General features: G+C 45.2%; 2 protein-coding genes across 7 annotated transcripts in view; one reads left to right on the top strand and one right to left on the bottom strand.

Annotated features, from left to right (window-relative positions):
* Window positions 1-548: 548 nt before the first annotated feature.
* Window positions 549-3148, bottom strand: LOC105476261 (putative uncharacterized protein MGC39545). The gene is given in 2 exon segments (XM_011732020.3): window positions 549-1732; window positions 2617-3148. Coding segments are annotated over 2 exon segments (591 nt in total). The 5' UTR covers window positions 2904-3148; the 3' UTR covers window positions 549-1428.
* Window positions 1956-21780, top strand: part of LOC105476260 (fasciculation and elongation protein zeta 1) — a 51730-nt gene continuing 31905 nt past the window's right edge. For 5 of the 6 annotated variants that reach the window (XR_011611252.1, XR_011611250.1, XM_011732017.3 and 2 more), the window contains exons 1-3: window positions 1956-2111; window positions 8252-8607; window positions 16760-16859. Coding sequence is in view for 3 of the 6 variants with exons in the window: in XM_011732017.3 (XP_011730319.1) it covers window positions 8297-8607; window positions 16760-16859 (411 nt within the window). In the remaining 3 variants the exon portion in view is untranslated. Of the gene's footprint in view, window positions 2112-2274; window positions 2398-8251; window positions 8608-16759; window positions 16860-21780 lie in introns of those variants that run through there. The other variant, XR_011611251.1, reaches the window with a different exon arrangement.

Genomic DNA, 21780 nt, shown 5'->3' with positions numbered 1-21780 from the left:
AGACCAAGTTCTGTATCACTTTCAGTACTTCACAAGCTTCTCGCAAACCTGTTTGTCCCATGCTCTGAAGATCTAGACAAAAGATGGCCTCAAATTAGCCAAGACATATATATATAAAAACACACACACACGGCCGGGCGCGGTGGCTCAAGCCTGTAATCCCAGCACTTTGGGAGGCCGAGATGGGCGGATCACGAGGTCAGGAGATCGAGAGACGATCCCGGCTAACACGGTGAAACCCCGTCTCTACTAAAAAAATACAAAAAAATAGCCGGGCGAGGTGGCGGGCGCCTGTAGTCCCAGCTACTCGGGAGGCTGAGGCAGGAGAATGGCGCAAACCTGGGAGGCGGAGCTTGCAGTGAGCTGAGATCCGGCCACTGCACTCCAGCCTGGGTGACAGAGCAAGACTCCGTCTCAAAAAAAAAAAAAAAAAAAAAAAACACACACACACACACATACCTACGTATAGTGCCTTCTAATATACCTGGAAGTACTTTACTTATATTCATTCCTTTAATCCCACAACAGGCCACAATAGAGTGGGGCACTATTATTTTCTTCATTTTACAGATGAGGAAATGAGCCACAGGGAAGTTAACTAACCTAAGGTCACAAAACTGGGTATGATCCCAAGAAAGGAGATTTAGGGATCTTTTAACCAGCTACTCTTTGTGATTTATTTATTTATTTATTTATTTATTTTTGAGACAAGGTCTTGCTGTTGCCCAGGCTGGAGTGCACTGCAGCTTCAACCTCTTGGGCTCAAGCGATCCTCCCACCTCATCCTCCAGAGTAGCTGGGGCTACCAGGATGGGTCACCATGCCTGGCTACTTTGTTTTTTGTACAGATGTGGTCTCACTATGTTGCCTGGGCCGGTCTTGAACTCCAGGCCTCAAGTGATCCTCCTGTCTCAGCTTTCCAAAATGTTGGGATTACAGGTGTGAGCCACTGTGCCTGGCCTTATGATTTCTTACAGGAAGACATCCTCTGTCTATTGCTCCCACAAAGGCAAATAGGCCAACGCTTCTTCTCATCTCATTGGGACATTATTCCTGTTTCCATCCTTCTCATGGTTGAAATGTCTGTGGAATGAATGCATAAACCAGCAAAAGAGAAGCTCCCTGCCCCTTCCAGTTGAAGTTCTTAGTTCAGCCCAGAGGTACTTTGTAATCAGACAAAAGTACTTGGGGTTCTCCAAGCCGACATGCTTTCTCCAGTGCCTTCCTTCGATAATTACAGTTCTTGTGCTCTTAGTTGTGTGTATCCATGAATTATGAGACTTTTTATTGACAGCTTCTATAAGCACAGGCCTATACACAGTAGACATGATAAATGAATAATTTTTCACAAGATCCCAGGGACCCTTCTTATTTCAGCCTCTTGAATTTTCCTGTATTATCTCAAGTCCTCCTGGGCCTGAAACCTTCTCACTCAGATTTTTCAGCTGGATCCAGCTCCCACCCCGCATCTTTGGGCGAGAAAAGCTCTCCTGCCGGCCTCCTCACTTTTGGCTTGAGGTCGGAACTCAGTTGGGGCTGGGAGACGTCGCTGGGCCTGCCCGCCTCAGCCTCCAGTAGAGGAGAATGGGCAGCTCAGAAAGTCCAAGAGGGCCTTTGAGTGTGTCTGCCGGCATCTGCCAGCAGCCATCGCCTGCATTTTATCCAGAAGCTAGTGTCAGGCTCTGCGAGGTATCCATGTTGATAGTTATTGCACGCGCTCATCTTGGAGCTTCTGAATATTCATGAGGGAAGCAGAAAGACCAATGTTAAAGAGGAGAGAAACAGAAATGCATAAATATTAATAAAGGCAGGCCCACGTGCTCAGAGGAAGGCTATGAATGTTAACTAGGGGATGACGTCCAGCTCCCGCGCGTGCCAGTTGGGTGGGTGCCCGAGCGCGGGCGCGCCCCCGGAGCCCGGGCACGAGCGCAGGGAGGGGGTGGGGTGGAGGCGGGAGCGGAGCCGGGCGCCGCCGGAGCTGCGGGGGGAGCGCTCGCTGGCTAGCTGGCTCTCCGCTGCGCTGCGCTGCGCTCCGGCCGCTCCCGCGGCCCGTGGATGGGGGTGTCCGGCTGAGCCTCGGGATCCGCCTCCCTCCGCCAGGACCCGCACAGGTGCCGTCGCGGGGGTCGACTTTAGTTAGGACCCGACCCACTGCTGGGGGTGGGGTCTGGGGGGGTGGTAAGGAGGCCCCGGGATTCTCTGACAGGACGGTCTGGGGTCGCCACAGTGCCCCTCACCCCGTCCCATCCTGGGATTGGAAAGGAACAACGGGAGGCCGTCGCTCTCCTGCCCAGCCCTTCAGGGAGCGCAGCTGGGACGCAGCGCCAGGCCCGGGAGATGTGGGATGATGGGCTCCTCCAGTATCATCTCAGCATCGGCCCTCCAGCCAGGCCTGGGGTGTGTGTGTGTGTGTGTGTGTGTGTGTGTGTCCGTCCGCGTGTTTGTGCCCGCGTGTGTGCGCGCGTGTGAAGGCAGGCGGCGCGGTATGGGGGCTGGGGGAGGAAGGGAACGCCGCCCGATCGCGCTGGGGCAGTGGGTCGGTGCCTGGTCCCGGGACTGTTATCTGGTCCAGTCACCGTAAACGCCCCAACATCATCTTTGTCCCTAAGAACTTACCCCAGACCCCGCTCGTGCCCCTCCCCAGAGTGCTGAGCCTTCCCCAGTCCGCGCATTCCTGCAGTGTCAGAACCGCTGGCAGCGGCCGCAGACGCCGGGGGAGCGATTGTTTTACTACAGACGGGCGGGAGAAGGGACCGGGGCGGCGGCGCGGTGGCGGGGCGCGCTGCCGTCGGGTGGGCCCCCGGCTCTGGAGCGCGGGGAGCAGTGTTTGACGGCGTCGAGGGGGTATCACAGCCCGCTCTTCTTCCCTTTTGCCTATCCCTTCCCTCCCCGCCGCTAGGCATCCCCGACTCCCACCCCTCTCCCGTGTCCGGGCTTGTTTGACCAGGAGGGCAGTGGAGTGTGTGTGCGGCCTGCGCGGGATGAGTCCGGCTTCCTCGGAGCGCCAGCCATTGTGCTGCCTGGAGGAGCCTTTCTTTACCCCACCGGACCGGGGGGAGGAGGGAGATCTGAGATGGAGGTGAATGGAGCAGCGGGAGGAGGGGGAGGGTAGCAAGCAGAACCGCGAAGGGGTTGCTGATCCATATGCAACGAAATACCCTTTCTGTCAAAATGTGCACAAACATGCACACTGGCTGGGTTCCGCGGAGGAGCAGTGGGAAATCTGAAGGTGGATCAGTGCAGGGCAGGTTTTAGGGACGGACATGGGGGACGACGAGGCACGGAATCAATTGATCTATGGAGCAAGTGATGGGAAGAAGGAGATGGAATGGGGCTTGTGTGGAGGTGCCCAGGCCCAGCGGGGTTAGCGTGGTGAGATCTCCACCGCTCCGCTCCACTCGGGTCAGCTCAGCAAAGCAGGGACTGAGCATTTGTACCGCAGCCCGGAGCTGCAGCCAGTGCATCATTGTGCTGCAGGGAGACGTTTACGCGTTTCCTACTGGGTTTCTGTTAAGCCCCGTGAGTGTCTTTTCTTTTCCAAATTACACCATCTATTGGGAGTGAAAATAAATGGAATAGATTGTAGGACAATCCAACTATAGTCCTGCGCTCTGTTCTGTGGTAAAGAGAGAAAGAAAAGGCGACCCTCCCATGGTTCCTTCTTTCTGCCATTTTCATGTATGTATTTATTTATTTTTAATCTTGGAAGTCTAAGGGGAATAAACTATCACTTGTATTAATCCTTCTTTAAGGAAAGGAGGGCTCCCAGATGAGCTATGAATGAGGACGGGGCAAGCTTGCCAGGATGGAAGATAAGGTTGTTTCAGACATTTTAACTGAAGGATGAAAGCACTCCGCGAAGAGGGGAGGGTGAAAGAAAGTGGGCTAAAGGAAGGAAGGCAGGGTCACCATCTAAGGACGTGCTGCCAGCCCCAATCCACAGAGCCCTCCTAGAGGCTATAGTGGGGCCAGTCAGCAGGCCTGACTCTCATCTCCTGTGCCACAGCCTGGGGTCTTTCCACAAATGCTGGGTTCAGTTTGGATGTTGAGTGACTTTAGTTTCCCAGCACTGGCTTTCGCTTTAACTTCATCTCCAGATGGTCATTCATGCAGCACTTCTTGGCTCTTGGGTAATGAGTTGACAAAAAACAATCAGTCTATATTATGGACTGTTTCAAATGAGCATATGTCTGAACCCTAGAGCTGTGATATTCATTTTGTCTTTTATAATTTTCTAGATGAATCCATTTTCTCCACAGTCTGCCCGGGCTGAGGATAGGTGCTTTCAGCACCTCTTCCTGTTGCCAACACTCAAAACTCAGTCTTAGTCCTAGATTCTAGTTGGATTGGCCTCTTGTTGCTGGTTAATCCTATAGACTGTGTCATTTCAAATCAGAAACCCCACTGGTGTCACCACCTGGTTCTCCCCTGTCATTCCCAGAGAAAAGTACACATTTAAAGGCAGTGTAAATACCTGCAACACTATCTGATTAGCTTTCATGTCTCTGTAAAATGGGACCCATGATCCAGGAACCTTTGAACAAATGAATTGAAAAAAAAAGCCTTAGTAAAAAAGATGCTAAAATCCTTTCAGCATAGTTCTCTTGTTTGATAAGCACATTGAAGCATTGCACAGAGAATATCATGGCAGGGATAATTTTGCTTTTACCTGAAGCACTCCCACATCACATTTCTTTTTTTCTTTTTCTTTTCTTTTCTTTCTTTTTTTTTTTTTTTGAGATGGAGTTTCGCTCTTGTTGCCCAGGTTGGAGTGCAATGGCGTGATCTCCGCTCACTGCAACCTCCACCTCTTGGGCTCAAGCTGTTCTCCTGCCTCAGCCTCCCAAGTAGCTGGGATTACAGGCACCTGCCACCATGCCTGGCTAATTTTTTTTTTTTTTTTTTTTGTATTTTTAGTAGAGATGGGGTTTCGCCGTGTTGGCCAGGCTGGTCTTGAACTCCTGACCTCAGGTGATCCACGCACCTCGGCCTCCCAAAGTGCTGGGATTTCAGGCATGAGTCACCGTGCCCAGCCTCCGCATCACATTTCTATGTAAGTAAGCTATCCTGGTTTTCCTAGAATTGTTTTTTACTTTTTTTTTTTTTTTAAAGATAGGGTCTCACTTTGTCACCCAGGCTGGCATACAGTGGTGTGATCATAGCTCACTATAGCCTCAAACTCATGGTCTCAACCAATCCTCCTGCCTCAACCTCTCCAGTTGCTGGGATTACAGGTGTGAGCCACCGTGCCCAGCTTTGTTTTTCCTAGAATGATTGATATTTATTGGATGCTTTCTATATTCCACACATTGTAGTTATCACTTCAAAGATGATCTCATTTAGTCCAAAAAGTAATCTTCAAGGGAAGCACTGTTTTAAACTCCATTTTATAGATGATGAAATTGAGGCACAGTGAGGCTGATAACTTGCCCAAAGTCTCCCAGTTAGGAGTGATAGGACCAGGACAGGAACCCGAAGCCTATGCTCTTAACCATCACAGAGTACTGCCTTAACACAAATTCCTGGGCTGTAAAACCTTTTGTACTCTCTACCTCATTCTGCCATCTTTTCTAATCTCACTTTTTTGTTGCTCAGGGATTCTTAATCTTTTTTGCACTATGAACTCCTTTGGTGGTATGGAGAAGTCTATGGGCTCCTTCTCAAAATAATGTTTTTAAATGCATAAAATAAAATACTTAGTCTTGTAAAGGAAACCAATTTCACTGAAATATAGTTACCTTCAAAGAGCCCGCAGGGGTCTATGTACTGAAGATGAAGAACCCCTGATGGGCAATTACTTGTGTTTGCTTTAGAGCTATGTTGTCCATTGCGGTAGCCACAGGCCACATTTGGCTGTTGAGCACTTGAAATGTGGCTAGTCCAAAGCGAGATGTACTGTAAATGGAAAATATACACTGGATTCCAAAGGACTTAGTATAAAAAAGAATAAAAACCACCTCATTCGTTTTTTTGTGGATTACATTTTGAAATGGTAACACTTTGGATATATTGGATTAAATAAACATATTATTTCAATCAATATGATTAAATTATTGATTTATTAAAATTAACTACTAAATATGTTAACGCTGTACCAACACCTTCCTTAAAACAAATGAGGAAATCAGGCCCAACGATGCTTGTCACTTAGCAAGCCACTGGCAGATCTGTTGGCTCTTGAGCCTGCCTTCTTTCCAAGATATGGTGCTACTTGTATTTATTTTTGTATTCAAAGGTCCTATCGTGTTGCCTTTGCAAACAGTAAATGCTCTGAATATGTTTTAAAGCAGTGATAATCAACTTAATCCCAGCAAAATCCTGGTGCAAACTGGTAGTGTCCTTGTCTGGCATGTCCTTTGCTTTGCTTATTTAGAGTTTTAGTTTTGTAGGTAGAGATGGAGAATGGGCACTCCTGGGGCAAAATCCATGAATTTTGCTGTCTGTCTGGTTCTTCTCAGGAAGCGCCTCCAATTTGAGCACCTAACTATATCAATAACCCAATAGACCGAACAGAAAAGCTTGGTTGCCTTTCTGTTGAGCATGTAGGGAAGGGTATGATAGTCAGCAATGCTTGTGCTGCCTGAAATTGAAAATGGAAAACTGTATGTGAGAGACAGATAATTTTTCAATGAGCACACATTGACTGACTGCCTAGCCACAGGGTAGGCAGTGTATATTTGGAGCCAGGGAAGATATCCAGAGGATTTCTGTGTCCTCGAGGAATTTAAGTTAAAATTGAATGGGGCCCAGATGTACACACAGATGGATAAATCACAGTTGGAAGAGGTGTATGAAGAGGGCCCGATGAGGGGTAGAGGTCCCACAGTTGGTGGGAACTGAAGGGAGGTCTGTGTGTGCAGCGTTTCAGGGTGCAGTGCTCAAGATGGTTATGGAGTATGGCTTTGGAGCACATGGGTAGTTGGGTCTGTTTCTTACAGGATACAGCATAATAGATGATTTAGTCTATTCCTCTGCTCCTAGGCATATGATCTATGTGTGGGAAAGCCTCGGGTGCTTGTCTGGGCACGGTGGCTCATGCCTGTAATGCCAGCACTTTGGGAGGCTGAGGCTGGTGGATCACCTGAGGTCAGGGGTTCGAGACCAGCCTGGCCAACATGGTGAACCCATCTCTACTAATAATACAAAAATTAGCTCAGTGTGGTGGCACACGCCTGTGATCCCAGCTACTTGGGAGGCTGAGGCACGGGGATTGGTTGAACCCAGAGGTGTAGGTTGCAGTGAGCTGAGATCACACCACTGCACTCCAGCCTGGGCGACAGAGTGAAACTATGTCTCAAAAACAAAACAAAACAAAACAAAAACAATGCAGGCACTTATTGGAAAGTCTCTACTGATGTTGTATTAGTTTTGTTTTTAAATAAAAAATAGAGATGGGACCTCACTATGTTGCCCAGGCTGGTCTTGAACTCCTGAGTGAGCTCAAATGATCCTCACACCTCAGCCTCCCAAAGTGCTGGGATTACAGGCGTGAGCCACCACACCCAGCCAATGTTTTATCAGTTTCTATTATTTATTGATAAGGGTAGTAATATCTAGGTACATGAACCCTTATCCAAAACCCCTGGGGCCAGGCACTTGGAATTCAGGTTATTTCAGATTTTGGAAGGTAGTAATAGGGTGTACATTCTGCATTTCATCCAGTGGGATCTGGGATAGCAATCTTTGTAATTAAAAAATCAATATTTCTGCAGCAAAACACACGAAATGGGATCAATTAAAGCCACGAGCAGCTTTATATTCATGTTGGTCATGTTTAGTTGCCAGATGAGTTTAGATCATGTCACATTTTGCTGCCAAAATGGAGAATTTTCAGCTTTCAGATCACGTAGTTAAGGATGTGGGTCTGTGATAATAGTAACAGTAATAATACTACTACTACTAAAACACCAACAGAAAGTATTCAACAATATTGGCACTTATTATCTTCCAGGCACTGTTTTAAGCACTTACCTGTGTTTACTCCTTTAGTCTTCTAACAGCCCTTTGAGGTGGTTTCAGTATTATATCTAGAGAAGAATAAGAAGCACAGAGCAGTTAATCATTTGCCCGAGGTCACAGCTGGTAGGACAGAACAGAATGCAAACCTACATGATCTTGTCCGGGAGCTTCGTACTTAACCAGTACCTTGTTTTTGGGAGTAGGGAATGGGAAGCAGGTGTGTCTCTAAAGTTAACTCTATTATTTAGATCAGCCTGGTCTAAACTCACATTATGCTGTTCATTTCTTTTAGATAAACTCATCCTGAAAGTCGCTGTTGTTCTCCTGCTGAGCAAGAATGGAGGCCCCACTGGTGAGTCTGGATGAAGAGTTTGAGGACCTTCGACCCTGCTGCTCGGAGGACCCGGAGGAGAAACCCCGGTGTTTCTATGGTTCATCTCCCCACCATCTCGAGGACCCCTCCCTCTCTGAGCTTGAGAATTTTTCTTCCGAAATAATCAGCTTCAAGTCCATGGAGGACCTTGTGAATGAATTTGATGAGAAGCTCAATGTCTGCTTTCGGAACTACAATGCCAAGACCGAGAACCTAGCTCCCGTGAAGAACCAGTTACAGATCCAAGAGGAGGAGGAGACCCTTCAGGACGAGGAGTAAGAAGTCTTAATTGCCCTCTCCTGCTTCAGTCGAGAGCCCTGTAGTCCTTGGCTCCTTGACATAGTGCTAGTTTCTGTCTATAGGTTTATGGCCTATTACTTTCATTTTCGTGTTGTCAGCGGAGCAGTGCCCTGGTACTTGCTGTCATAGCTCTATATATGTCCCTTTACAGTCCCCTGCGGAGAACTTTCTTAAATTGAAACCTTAGAGGAATGAGGGTTTTCCTAGATACAAAATGGAATGTCAGGAGCACAGTAAATTTCAGGGTCTATCTTGAGCTTTCTTTATATCAGTCGAAATCCAGCGAGATGTTAGAAATAAAGTCCAGAAAAAATTAATTAACCATGATGGATGAATCTATGTTATTGGACCAATTTGCTTCAAGAAACACCAGAATTTTGAAAATCCTGAATTTTTGACAGCCCCTCAGGCCTGGAGAGTTATCTACAGATGCTAGGATATGTCCACATAAGAAAGCATCTAAACTGAACTGAGAGCACAGGGGGCTACCCTGGACAAAGTAAAGGTGGAAACTAGGTGATGTGGCCTTTGAGTATGCAGATTCCTTGTATCACTTGCTAGCTACTTCTAGGGTCTTAATAGTAGTCAAGAAAAGGGATCTGAGAAAAGTACTCTTTCAGAAGGGACTAGAAAGAGAAGGGGGTGATATGTTACACAAATTAAAGAAGGATGTTTTAGGCATTTAGTAAAGATTCAGTGGTTCCCCACTATCCTCGGGGGATGTGTGTCGTTTTTTTTTTGAGATGGAGTTTCGTTCTGTCACCCAGGCTGGAGTGCAGTGGCATGATTTCTGCTCACTGCAACCTCCATCTCCCAGGTTCAAGCGATTCTCCTGCCTCAGCCTCCTGAGTAGCTGGGACTACAGGCATGCACCACCACACCCGACTAATTTTTGTATTTTTAGTAGAGATGGTGTTTCACCATGTTGGCCAGGCTGGTCTTGAACTCCTTACCTCGTGATCTGCCCGCCTTGGCCTCCCAAAGTGCTGGGATTATAGGCATGAGTCACCACGCCCGGCCCATGGTGGGAGATATGTTTTAAGACCCCCAATTAATGCCTGAAACTGCTGCTAGTACCAAACCCTAATGTTTTTTCCTGTATGTACGTACACATGATAAAGTTCAGTTTATAAATTAGGCACAGTAAGAGACTAACAACAGCTTACAGCAAAATAGAGCAATTATAACAATACATTGTAATAAAAATTATGTGAATGTGGTCTCTCTTTCTCTCTCTCTTTCAAAATATTTCATTGTACTATACAGCAGATAACCGAGCCCTGGGAAAGCAAAACTGCAGAGAAGGGGGGACTACTGTCTACATGAGTTCCCTGCAGAGATACAATATGCATCCATTGTTCTTTAGCTAGCACACAAGAAATGTCAAAGGTCAGGGAAGTCTGAAGCACCTGTGCTTTTGTTTCCCTTTTTGTGGATTTGAGTGGGAAGAATGGCCCACAAATCATGGGGTAAGAGGCATGTACTAGAGGATTGGAACCTGGCTGTATTTGGGAGAGGGTTGCTTATTTGATGACTGCTGTAAGACTCTACCTCTACACATAGAGGGAACAAATATCTGTCTTATTCACTCTTACAGCCCCACTGTCTCATACAGTGCTCGGTTTGTAGTAAATGAGCAAATAATATTTTTGAATGAAATATTGAATTTGAATAAACTAGATGAGTGATAATAGCTAGTAGCCTTGTATGTACATGTAATGTATTTCTAAGCCCACACCATTTCCTTCTTTTCTTTTTAATTAATGCTGGCCGGAAGGTATGATCACAGAGAGCATTTCATTTTGCTGACCAGTACTATAACTGTGGGCTATGTGTTTAAATTTTAAGTTTCAAACAGATTCTTTTTAGATTCTGAGCCTGTTATCTGCTCAACATCTATAAGTCAAAAAAGAATGGCTCTGGGGCTTTATTATGCAGAACATTTTTTCATTCGAGTGCACCAGCCAATGAACTGGAAACACAAAGACTATGAATTCTAATTTTGGTACTCTTTCTAACTCACTGTGTGACCTTGGCCAAGTCACTTAACCCTGGTTGACTGTGTAGGTCCTCATCTATGAAACCTCCAGAGCTCAATCTTGATGAAGTGAGGCTAAGGACTTGTAAAGAACCTAATTTCTTACCTCACCCAGGATGTGCTCTGAAAATGACATTTCAAGATGCGTCCCATTCCTTTTGCTTCCAACAAATAATTTCCTCCTTATCAAAACCCCTCCTCTGCCTCATTAAGGATGAAGGCCCAATGAGCAGATTCTTACTGTCTTCTAGCACATTAGAAGAGGCCACTCAATGTTAATTACCATCACATGGGATTATTGGCCTTCTCAGCCTGATTTTTCTGACTTGACTGCCTCGGTTAAGAGACCAAAGGTTGAATAATTCCTTCGAGATAAAGTATAATTTGGGGACAGTGTAGAGGGAGGAAGCTGGGAAGAGAAAAATTAATACAGCACTTTCCAGGCATTCAGTTCTAACCCCTCTTTACAATTTAAAATAAAAATCAGAATTCTGTTACACACCTTGTTTCATAGACACTATCCAAATATTTCAACTTTGAAATTATGGCTAAGTAAAGGAAAAGGATGATTTAATATCTCACCTGACTACACTTCTGAACAAAGCTCTAATGTTATTGTCATAAACTTGTTCAGGTCTAGTATTTAGAGGGCTGTTTCATCCACAAATGAGTTAAAAGTGCTATGGATGGGTTAGAAGTAAATAATAGAAGCTTAAAACAAAAGCAGGGAAATACGTGGTTAAACTGCCTCCTTAAAGACAGCACAAATCATAGAACAAATGTAGTGACTCCCTTAGAAGCTTTCTTTTCTTTAGTCTTCATTTGGAACTATTTAACCAAGAGGAGAGTTGGCTAAGATTTGTCAACTTATCTCTGATTTGTCAGGCATGGAAGTTCTAGGCATTAAAGGAGAGTCAGATTTGAATACATATTTTTTGGTTTTGAAATCAGGAAACATCCCAGAATCTCTTCTTTGGGTCTATGTGATCACCCTCTTCCTTTGCCATAAGAGATTGGGGCTGGAGGTCAGAGCCTCTTAGGGGCCACTACAGAATGGAAATGGATGGCTCTCAGCTTACCTCTTACGTCACTGGGGATCCCTGTCAGCCCTCTTACAAGTACCCTTAAGACAGAGCGGCTAACCATGCAATGGCTGTTTCCTGTTCTTCAGACAGAATTGTTAAAGGTGATGTTAAAAAGAAAGTGCAGACAATAAACTGCCTGTCAGCAGATATACTACATGTTGAAGACAAGTCAATACCAAATAGTGAGCTAGGGAAAGTTACACATAACTGATTTTTTAGAAAATTTAATTCTCTTTTTAGAGGTTCAGTTACCCCTTATAGAAAGCAGATATAGTATTGATTCTATTTAAGCATTTGAAGACATCTAGAAAGTTGAGCAAAGGCATTAATGTGCTGATAATAATAATTTCTACTTTCTTTTTTTTTTTTTTTTTTTTGAGACGGAGTTTCACTCTGTTGCCCAGGCTGGAGTGCAGTGGCACGATCTTGGCTCACTGAAACCTCCGCCTCCTGGTTTCAAGCAATTCTCCTGCCTCAGCCTCCTGAGTAACTGGGACTACAGGCGCACACCGCCACGCTGGACTAATTTTTTTTTTTTTTGTATTTTAGTAGAGATGGGGTTTCACCATGTTGTCCAAGCTGATCTCGAACTCCTGAGCTCAGGCAATCTGCCCGCCTCAGCCTCCCAAAGTGCTAGGATTACAGGTGTGAGCCATCGTGCCCGGCCACAATTTATACTTTCTAAACATAAAGTATAAAAGTGTACTCAAATTAATACACATGTGGGTGTGGGTGTTGGCATGACTGGACACCAGCAAAACACTAGACAAGGGAAGTAGCCAGGCTTGAGGGAAATGTCAGTAAGTTAGAATTCTAATAAGCCCTTTAAGCTGCCTGCCATACTGTCAGAAATAGGTGTATAAGGGTTTGCGTGTGTGTCAGGACTGATAGAACCCTGATGGCTATGTTGCCAGTTCTAGGCCCTGGAGCTATTTGTACACGTGTCCTGGCACCCCCCAGTCTCCACCCTCCTCCACTGGGTTTGCTCATACTCTGCCAGCAGCCTTTCCCAAAGCCCCTGCTCTCTGTGGCGAAAGATACTTAGGTCCATTCTGTAGGCACCTAAGCCCAAGCTATAAAATATGCATCTGAAAAAGCCTTTTCTGTTATATAGGGATGGAGAGAGCAAATTGAATCTCAGGTGTCATGGAAGCATAATGATAGGAACTGAGGCAACCTGTTTGATCTTGTTCTCTGATGAATGATAGAGGAGATAGCTTTCAAAGTCTTCTTTCCCCAAGGTAAGAGTAAATAGCAGGATGCTTCTCAGGGAAGTAAAACTTTACAGTCCACCTCCAGGTACTCACAAAAGGGGCGATGCACACTCCCAAGAACCCTGCTAATAATGGGATATATGATGGGATAGACAGCCCTTCCCATCCTCTTCCTCAGAGAAAGCTGTTTCCCCTGCCCTGGCTGCATCGGCTCCTCTGTCGCTGAGGCTGCTGGCTGCCAGCGTTCTGCTTGTGCCTTCCTTGTGCCCTTCCCTGCACTGGAGATTTACACAGAAAGTGGCCATGCACCCCTGCTACCTTTGTCATTCCTCCTTCTGTAGATCCATGAAAGCACAATGTTCAGGATTATTGTAGGTATGGGTTTTTCACACAGAGCCAGTTTCTTTTCTTTTCTTTCTTTTCTTTTCTTTTCTTTTTTTTTTTTTTTGAGATGGAGTTTCACTCTTGTCGCCCAGACTGAAGTGCAATGGCACGATCTCGGCTCACTGCAACCCTCTTGGGTTCAAGCGATTCTCCTGCCTCAGCCTCACAAGTAGCTGAGATTACAGGTGTGCACCACCACACCCAGCTAATTTTCACGCAGAGCCAGTTTCTAAACTGCTCTCCTAGGTTATGATTAGGAACTTGGTATATTATTCTGATGCCCATGCCGATGCCAATTACATAATTCATAAAGAGTTGGAATTGTTAAGTGGTTAGGAATATGGGCTCTGTAGCCTTGCTGCCTGAGTTCAAATCCCACTTTTACCATTACTGGCAGTGTGAGCTGAGACAAATGAATTAACTTTACTATGTTTCAACTTTTTTCTCATTAGCATCTGCCTTGTATAAGTGTTGTAAAGAATGAATGAATTAATCCATGCTTAGAATCCAGTTTAGAATAGTACCTGGCTCATAGTAAGTGCCCAGCAAGTGTTGACAGATATTGTTATTGTTAAATGGACACTGGATAAGTATGGAAAGGGTATGCAAGTGATTACAAGGAGATGAAAGCTGCTTTATCTTAAAGCTTGTTTATAAACTTCAAAGGATAAAAAGTTATGTCAGCAAGGAAAAAGGAAACCTGGGCAAAATATGAAAGAGAATGAGGATGGCTTGAAATCCTGAGAAAATAAGTTTAGGGAATTGTCACTAAAAATCTAGAATCAGAAGATAAAATTCAAAGCTTATCAGCAAAGGCTCAGATGAGAAAAGCAGGCACTCTAAGTGATCCCGAGAGAGCTCCTGCTTATCACTTTAAGGATGTAAATAGTCTCAAGGTCATTGGAAAGTGTGTAGTTCGTTAAAGTTCTCAGCTTCCCTCCAGCCCGGGAGAGAGACAAAAGGCTCCTGCCTATTTTGGGCTTTGCTGAATTTCATTTCTGCAGGCGCTTCCTGCAGGGACGAATCTGAAGGTCAGTGCCTGTATGCATGTTCAATCTTGCAGCAGAGAATGTAATGCAGTGATGTAAAGAGCAGTCCTACAGTGACCTTTCCAGCGGGTGTGGTGCCTTGGAGTTTTGTCTTGGAGAAAGCAAATCCTATTTGCTTCTTGGCTCTAGAATGCTAATGGCACTTGGATTTAGAATTAGCCTGGATTAATGCAGCTCTAATAGTGCCTGATGGAGATTAGGATATCACCCATGGTTTAAGAAGTCTGCTCTGGAATCCTGCTGAGTAGATGGCTAATGAGTACTTGATGAGTTCTCTTCAAAGTGTTTTCTTGTAATGGTAGGAAAATAATGAATAAGCAGATGCCCCAAGCACTGCCATTAAATTGTGTTTTCTTGGGTTCCTTTTATTTGTTCCATCACCAATTATATGCATTGTGCGCTAAGAAAGTCTTTTTGCTTATACACCCATATATCATGCTGCATTCCTGACATAAACAAAATCAGGAATGTGATGTGATATATGGGCATTTTGTTTAGTTAATAGTGCCCTCGTTACTTTCTCATTTCAAGTATCTGTGCGCTTGTATATATATATACACACTTGCTTGTTTTTAAAATCTTGTTCTCACAGGTATAATTTGTGTTTGACATGCATAGACACCTGAAGGAGATTGCAGCATAGAGCCCTAATTTATCATTATCTAATATTTTAGTTTTCGTTTTTTGTTTGTTTGTTTTTGTTTTGTTTTTTGAAACAGTGTCTTGCTCTGTCACCCAGGCTGGAGAGCAGTGACACAATCATGGCTCACTGCAGCCTTGACTTCCTAAGGTTCTTCCCACGCACCAGGCTATCCTCCCACTTCAAGCCTCTCGAGTAGCTGGGACTACAGGCCCATGCCACCACTCCCGGTTAATTTTTGTATTTTTTGTAGAGACAGGGTTTCACCATGTTGGCCAGTCTCGTCTTAAACTCCTGGAGTTAAGGGATCTGCCCATCTTCGCCTTCCAAAGTGCTGGGATTCAGGCGTAAGCCATCGCGCCTGGCCTCATTAATATTAATTCAGGTGCCATTGGCTTCCATGGCAGTCATTATCTTAAGGACTTTGTTTACTGATTTACATTAATCACTTGGTGTTGAATAATTCATGTATCTTCCTGATGTGTGAGTGTTTGTGACTCTGAAATTTTCCCTGAACTCCCTCCTTTTTTTTCCTAAGAAATTTTTCTGAAATAAGGAATAAGAATTGTAGAAATTCTTTCTTGTAATGTACATATCAGAATTTTAAAAAGAAATGTAATAAATGTAGCCCCATCTTTCCCCACTAAAAATGAATTGTGTAGACAGAGGTGTATTTATTGGTTTCTTTTATACACAGTATTTACCTTAGAGTGTCCGTGATGTTGGAATGACACAATGCAGGATTTAGATTCGACATTGCTAGAGGGCAGGATCTAGCAACCCGTGGGTTTGACAGAACGTTTTGGGTAGCAAGTAAGCACTCATAGCATTGGCATTATTCCCTTACCTACATTAGATGTCAAGGAGGGAATTCCTGATCATTTAGATTGCAGACCTCTGAAACTGAAATGGTTGTAAACTAGATAATGATTCTGATCTTAATGAGATTCAGCCAGAAAAACTGCCCAAATCTCTCTGTCTCTATGTTCCTCTCTCTCCCTTTCTCTGTCTCTCTCTCTCTCTCTCTCTGCCCATAGGAAAAGAAACATGGGCATCTCTTAGATTCAGAAACATGAGCTATTTGGATGAGGGGCAGATGTATTTTCAGAGCCAGAGGCGGTTTGATTATAGACGCTGCCATTTGTATCTCAATGGTAGGAAATTCCTCTTCCCTCAAGCAAACACCTTTCACACTGAAGCCCCTGGCCAGGCTCCATGGACTTTCTCCCCTGGATGTGCCTCTGTTTTTTTTTTATTTTTTTGAGACGGAGTCTCGCTCTGTCGCCCAGGCCGGAGTGCAGTGGCCAGATCTCAGCTCACTGCAAGCTCCGCCTCCCGGGTTCACGCCATTCTCCTGCCTCAGCCTCCCAAGTAGCTGGGACTACAGGCGCCCGCCACCTCGCCCGGCTAGTTTTTTGTACTTTTCAGTAGAGACGGGGTTTCACCGTATTAACCAGGATGGTCTCGATCTCCTGACCTCGTGATTCGCCCGTCTCGGCCTCCCAAAGTGCTGGGATCACAGGCTTGAGCCACCGCGCCCGGCCTGGATGTGCCTCTGATTCAGTTTTTAAGCTGCTTTGCCCCTGCATGCTGGAAGGCAGATGATCTCAGCCTGGCACACACAGAAGCCTCTCTCCTCTCCCAGCCCAGCTCTTCCTTCCTCCAGGCGGGGCCAGGCCACAGATGTGCGTTAATGAGAGCTTCTCTTTGTTTACAGGGTCTGGGATGCTCTGACAGACAATTACATCCCTTCACTGTCAGAAGACTGGAGGGATCCAAACATCGAGGCTCTGAATGGCAACTGCTCTGACACTGAGGTACCTCTCTGGGGCCCCTGGTTTAACAGGGCTTGAGAAGATGTGGAATTCAGTTAGAAAAACATTCAGTAACTCAACAGTCTTCCTCACTGTGTAATAAAGCTCAAAATTGTTGTTGGAGGCTCATGCCTGTAATCTCAGCACTTTGGGAGACCGAGGTGGGTGATTGCTTGAGTTCAGTAGTTTAAGACCAGCCTGGGCCACATGGTGAAACCCCATCTCTACCAAAAATATAAAAAATTAGCCAGGCATGGTGGTGCTTGCCTGTGGTCCCAGCTACTGAGGAGACTGAGGTGGGAGGATTGCTTGAGCCTAGGAGGTGGAGGTTGTAGTGAGCCAAGATCATGCCACTGCACTCCAACCTGGATGACACAGTGAGACCCCATCTCAATTTAAAAAAAAATTGTTGGGAAGGTAGGAGTTGTGGAGGAGGGTGAAAAATAAGGTAAGGAAGACATCCAATATAGCTGAAGTGATAGGAATGGTTATCTATAGAAAAGCATAAACACAGATCACTTCCATTAGGTTGGTGCAAAAGTAATTGTGGTTTTTGCCTTTCCTTTCCTTTCCTTTTTTTTTTTTTTTTTTTTTTTTGAGATGGAGTCTTGCTCTGTTTCCCAGGCTGGAGTGCAGTGGTGCGATCTCCGCTCACTGTAACCTTCGCCTCCCGGGTTCAAGGGAGTTTCCTGCCGCAGCCTCCTGAGTAGCTGGGACTACAGGTGCATGCCACCATGCTTGGCTAATTTTTTGTATTTTTTTTTTTTTTTTTTTTTTTTGAGACGGAGTCTCGCTGTGTCTCCCAGGCTGGAGTGCAGTGGCGTGATCTTGGCTCACTGCAAGCTCCGCCTCCCGGGTTCACGCCATTCTCCCGCCTCAGCCTCCCAAGTAGCTGAGACTACAGGTGCCCGCCACCACGCCCGGCTAGTTTTTTGTATTTTTAGTAGAGACGGGGTTTCACCATGTTAGCCAGGATAGTCTCGATCTCCTGACCTCGTGATCCACCCGCCTCGGCCTCCCAAAGTGCTGGGATTACAGGCTTGAGCCACCGCGCCCGGCCAATTTTTTGTATTTTTAGTAGAGACTGGGTTTCACCGTGTTAGCCAGGATGGTCTCGATCTCCTTACCTCGTGATCTGCCTGCCTTGGCCTCCCAAAGTGCTGGGATTACAGGTGTGAGCCACCATGCCTGGCCTGCCATTACTTTCAATACTTCTGACCTGTGTACTACAACATGAAGAATAAAGTGGCCTGACATAAGAGGAGAAAACTGTCATGGGCTTCTCTTGGGTTCAAACAATGATGGTTTTAAAAAATTAGATTTTCCCATCTTAAATGAACAGTTCAGGCCCACCAAAAACAGTGCTGAGAACAAGTGCTGATGGATCTTGCACTTGACAATGGCCAGAGGTAGGGCCCAGATATTAGCAATGTGGCCACACGATGGGGAAGAAGTCTCTCTTTTTTTTCAGACAGGGTCTCACTCTGTCGCCTAGGCTGGAGTACAGTGGCACAACCTCGGCTCACTACGGCCTTGAGCTCCTGGGTTCAAGTGATCCTCCAGCCTTACCCCCACCCCCTCCTTGAGTAGCTGGGACTGCAGGCATATGCCACCATGCCCAGCTAATTTTTATATTTTTTGTAGAGATGGTGCTTTGCCATGTTACCAAGGCTGGTTTCAAACTCATGAGCTCAAGCAATCCACCCAACTCAGACTCCCAAAATGTTGGGATTACAGGCGTGAGCCACCATGCTGGCCTAGAATTCTTCATGAAACTCAACCAAGGGGACGTTTATGTGTCTGGACCAGAGTCACACTCCATGAGTTACTGACTCCAAGGAAGAAAGTAGCCTAGGGGCTTCTGAAGAATAAAGATGATATTTATTTTGAGTTGATTTGCAAAGGCCATAAAGGGGGTGGCCTTTCAGAAGATGCAAATTGCCCCTCCCATCTGAATCTACATATGGAATGGTTTCTTAGTCAGTTTGGGCTAGACTAAGTAATTTATAAACAATGGAAGTTGATTTTCACAGCTCTGGTGGCAGGGAAGTCCAAGATCAAGTCACTGGCAGATTCAGTATCTGGTGAGGACCTGCTTTCTGCTTCACAGACGGCACCTTCTCACTGTGTCTCCTCATGGTAGAAGGGTCTAAAGTGCTCCCTTGGGCCTCTTTGAGAAAGGTACCTGTGGGCATCCCACCTCCATGGTCTCATCATCTCCACAAGGTCTCACTGTCTAATACCATCACTTTGGGCGTTACGATTTCAGCGTATGAATTTGGTGGGTGGGACATAAACATTCAGAGCACAGCAAAAGGTAAAAATCATTTAATGGCTCTATGTTAAAAGCCAATTTCTGCCTCACTTGGTTTTCTAGTTTCAGCTGTGAAGGAAATTTTGACAATTTATCGTCAGGAAGGGCTGTCACAGCCCTGTGGGCTCAGCAAGTGATAGAGTTGGATGGATCTAATCTTTCTAAGTGTTTCAGAATTGAGTCCAAGTAAAAGAGCAAGAAACAGATTCCCCTTACGCTGCAATATATTTGTAGATTATTGCTCAAAATAGCACAGCAAAGAGATCAGCAGTTGATTGATTTGTGGAAAATGTAGCTGTATATATCCTTCTCCATTTTTCTAGTAATTAGCAATCTAAGGTACTCAAAACCTGAAGGCTTCATTGACGGCAGCAGGTAAGATGGTGACTTTGAAACCAAGATTTCCTGCAAGCCTCCTCAGCACAGACATAGGAGGCCGTGTCTCAGGTCCTGTTTTGAAATCTCGGCTGTGCATTTTCTCTTGTAATGCTTACAGGTATAGTGCTTAGGACTTACGCAAACTGCAAAGGAGATGGAGGCAATAATGGAATAAATCTAGTTACTGAAATTAAATCAGGTCCATCATAGTACGAAAGGCAGATTTTGCTTTGTTATCTCTTTTGACACCTTTCCAACTCATTTTGTGGATTAAGCCAAAGGATATGTAAGATAGTCTGCCCTTCAAAAGGGCTTTAATTTATCCTAATTTCCAGATTTCCCTCAAGAGGGTTAATATTTCCGGGCAAACTGAATGACCCTGAGAAGGATGAGCTTGAGCTCTGTTCCTTGTAGTATTTCTTCTATCTAACCCATGGGAAAAGGACAGGGTAGCAAAAGTAGATGGATTAAGGCTGTTTTATTTCATCCTCTTTTATTATCTGGATTAATTACAGTAGGAGCTCTATTAACTGTCCTAAGTTTAAACGATTTACCAGATTAACCAGTGCTCTGTAGTCCTTCTGTAAAACATACGACCAAAAGCACTTGGCATGCTGACTATGCACAGCTGTGAGGTTTCTCTCTCGTCAACCCTCATACATCCACTTAAGTGGTCCATTTTTTAAATACATTTTTTATTTTTTTCAGACGGCGTCTCACTCTGTTCCCCAGGCTAGAGTGCAATGGTGTGATCCCATTGGCTCACTGCACCCTCCGCCTCCCAGGTTCAAGCAATTCTCCCGCCTCAGTTTCCTGAGTAGCTAGGATTACAGGCACCTGCCATCATGCTCAGCTAATTTTTGTATTTTTGTAGAGATGGAGTTTCACTATGTTGCCCAGGCTGGTCTTGAACTCCCGACCTCAGGTGATCCACCTGCCTTGGCCTCCCAAAGTGCTGGGATTATAGGTGTGAGCCACTGCACCTGACCAAGTGGTCCATTTTTGAGAATCAGTTGTTCCCAAACCTGTTTGTGCTGTCCTTGTGACTGCACTCAGAAATTTAATTAAATATTGTACCAACTAATGAATTACGACTGCAAAGAGAGTCATTTTTTGTTAAAATCAAAGTAACACATCTACATAGTTTAAAAAGTTAATTAATGCTTTGAAAGTAATGCACTGTAAGTACAAGACAAAACAACCCACCAAAACAGTAGACCCCTGCCTTCTTGCCTTTCCCTGCTCCTAGAGGCAACTGCTTGCACTTCTTTTAGCTGCCTTTTTTTTTTTTTTTTTTTTTGCATATAGCTCCAGTTTTATAGTGGGGCCATGTGGGGCCATGTGGGGCCACATGGGGAAGCTCCAGTGTTCTCTGGAGGCAGAAGTAGCCAGGGAAGAGCCAGGCCAGTGCCTCAGGAATGGCAAGACGGGGTAAACAGTTTAGGACTGGCTAGTTTGAGTAATTTCTGCAAGCTGTAAACACTAGGGATGGTCCTTAGTGCCTAGTACCTGACCCTGGGATGACTAAGGCAGAGGACTCTGCCTCCTGGGATGTAGAGGTCAGGTAGAGGGGGCAGGGCTTGGCTTTGGTTAGTTTGCATATAGAAGATTTGCTGAGCCCTTTGCTATCTCTAAGAATTGGCTAATTTTTTTTTTTTTTTTTTTTTTTTTTTTTTTGTGACGGAGTCACACTCTGTCACCCAGGCTGGAGTGCAGTGGCATGATCTCCGCTCACTGCAACATCCACCTCCCAGGTTCAAGTGATTCTCCTGCCCCACCCTCCCAAGTGGCTGGAATTACAGGAATGTGCCATGACGCCCAGCTAATTTTTTTTTTTTTTTTGTATTTTTGTTAGAAACAGGATTTTGCATGTTGGCCAGGCTAGTCTTGAACTCCTGATCTCAAGTGAGTCGCCTGCCTTGGCCTCCCAAAGTGCTGGGATTACAGGTGTGAGGCACTGAACCCAGCCAGAATTGGCTAATCTTGAAGGTACAGTCTCTCTGCACCAGAAAGGTCTTTAACATGTTAAAAATCAAAATTTTCAGAAAATTAAAAAGTATAAATAACACAATGCTTAAAGGCATCAGATACTGTATTATGTCAATTCCATGTTTTTTTTCTTGAAAACATCCCAGTTAGTACCTTTCATCTTTCTGCTACCAACTGGTCTGGTCATTCGCTAGATCAGCTGCACAGCTGCTGCCTGGAGGACATCCTTGCCTTCATGCTGGG

Source organism: Macaca nemestrina, chromosome 12, assembly GCF_043159975.1.
Source record: "Macaca nemestrina isolate mMacNem1 chromosome 12, mMacNem.hap1, whole genome shotgun sequence".
Classification (NCBI taxonomy): domain Eukaryota; kingdom Metazoa; phylum Chordata; class Mammalia; order Primates; family Cercopithecidae; genus Macaca; species Macaca nemestrina.
This window is presented reverse-complemented; position numbering and strand designations above follow the sequence as displayed.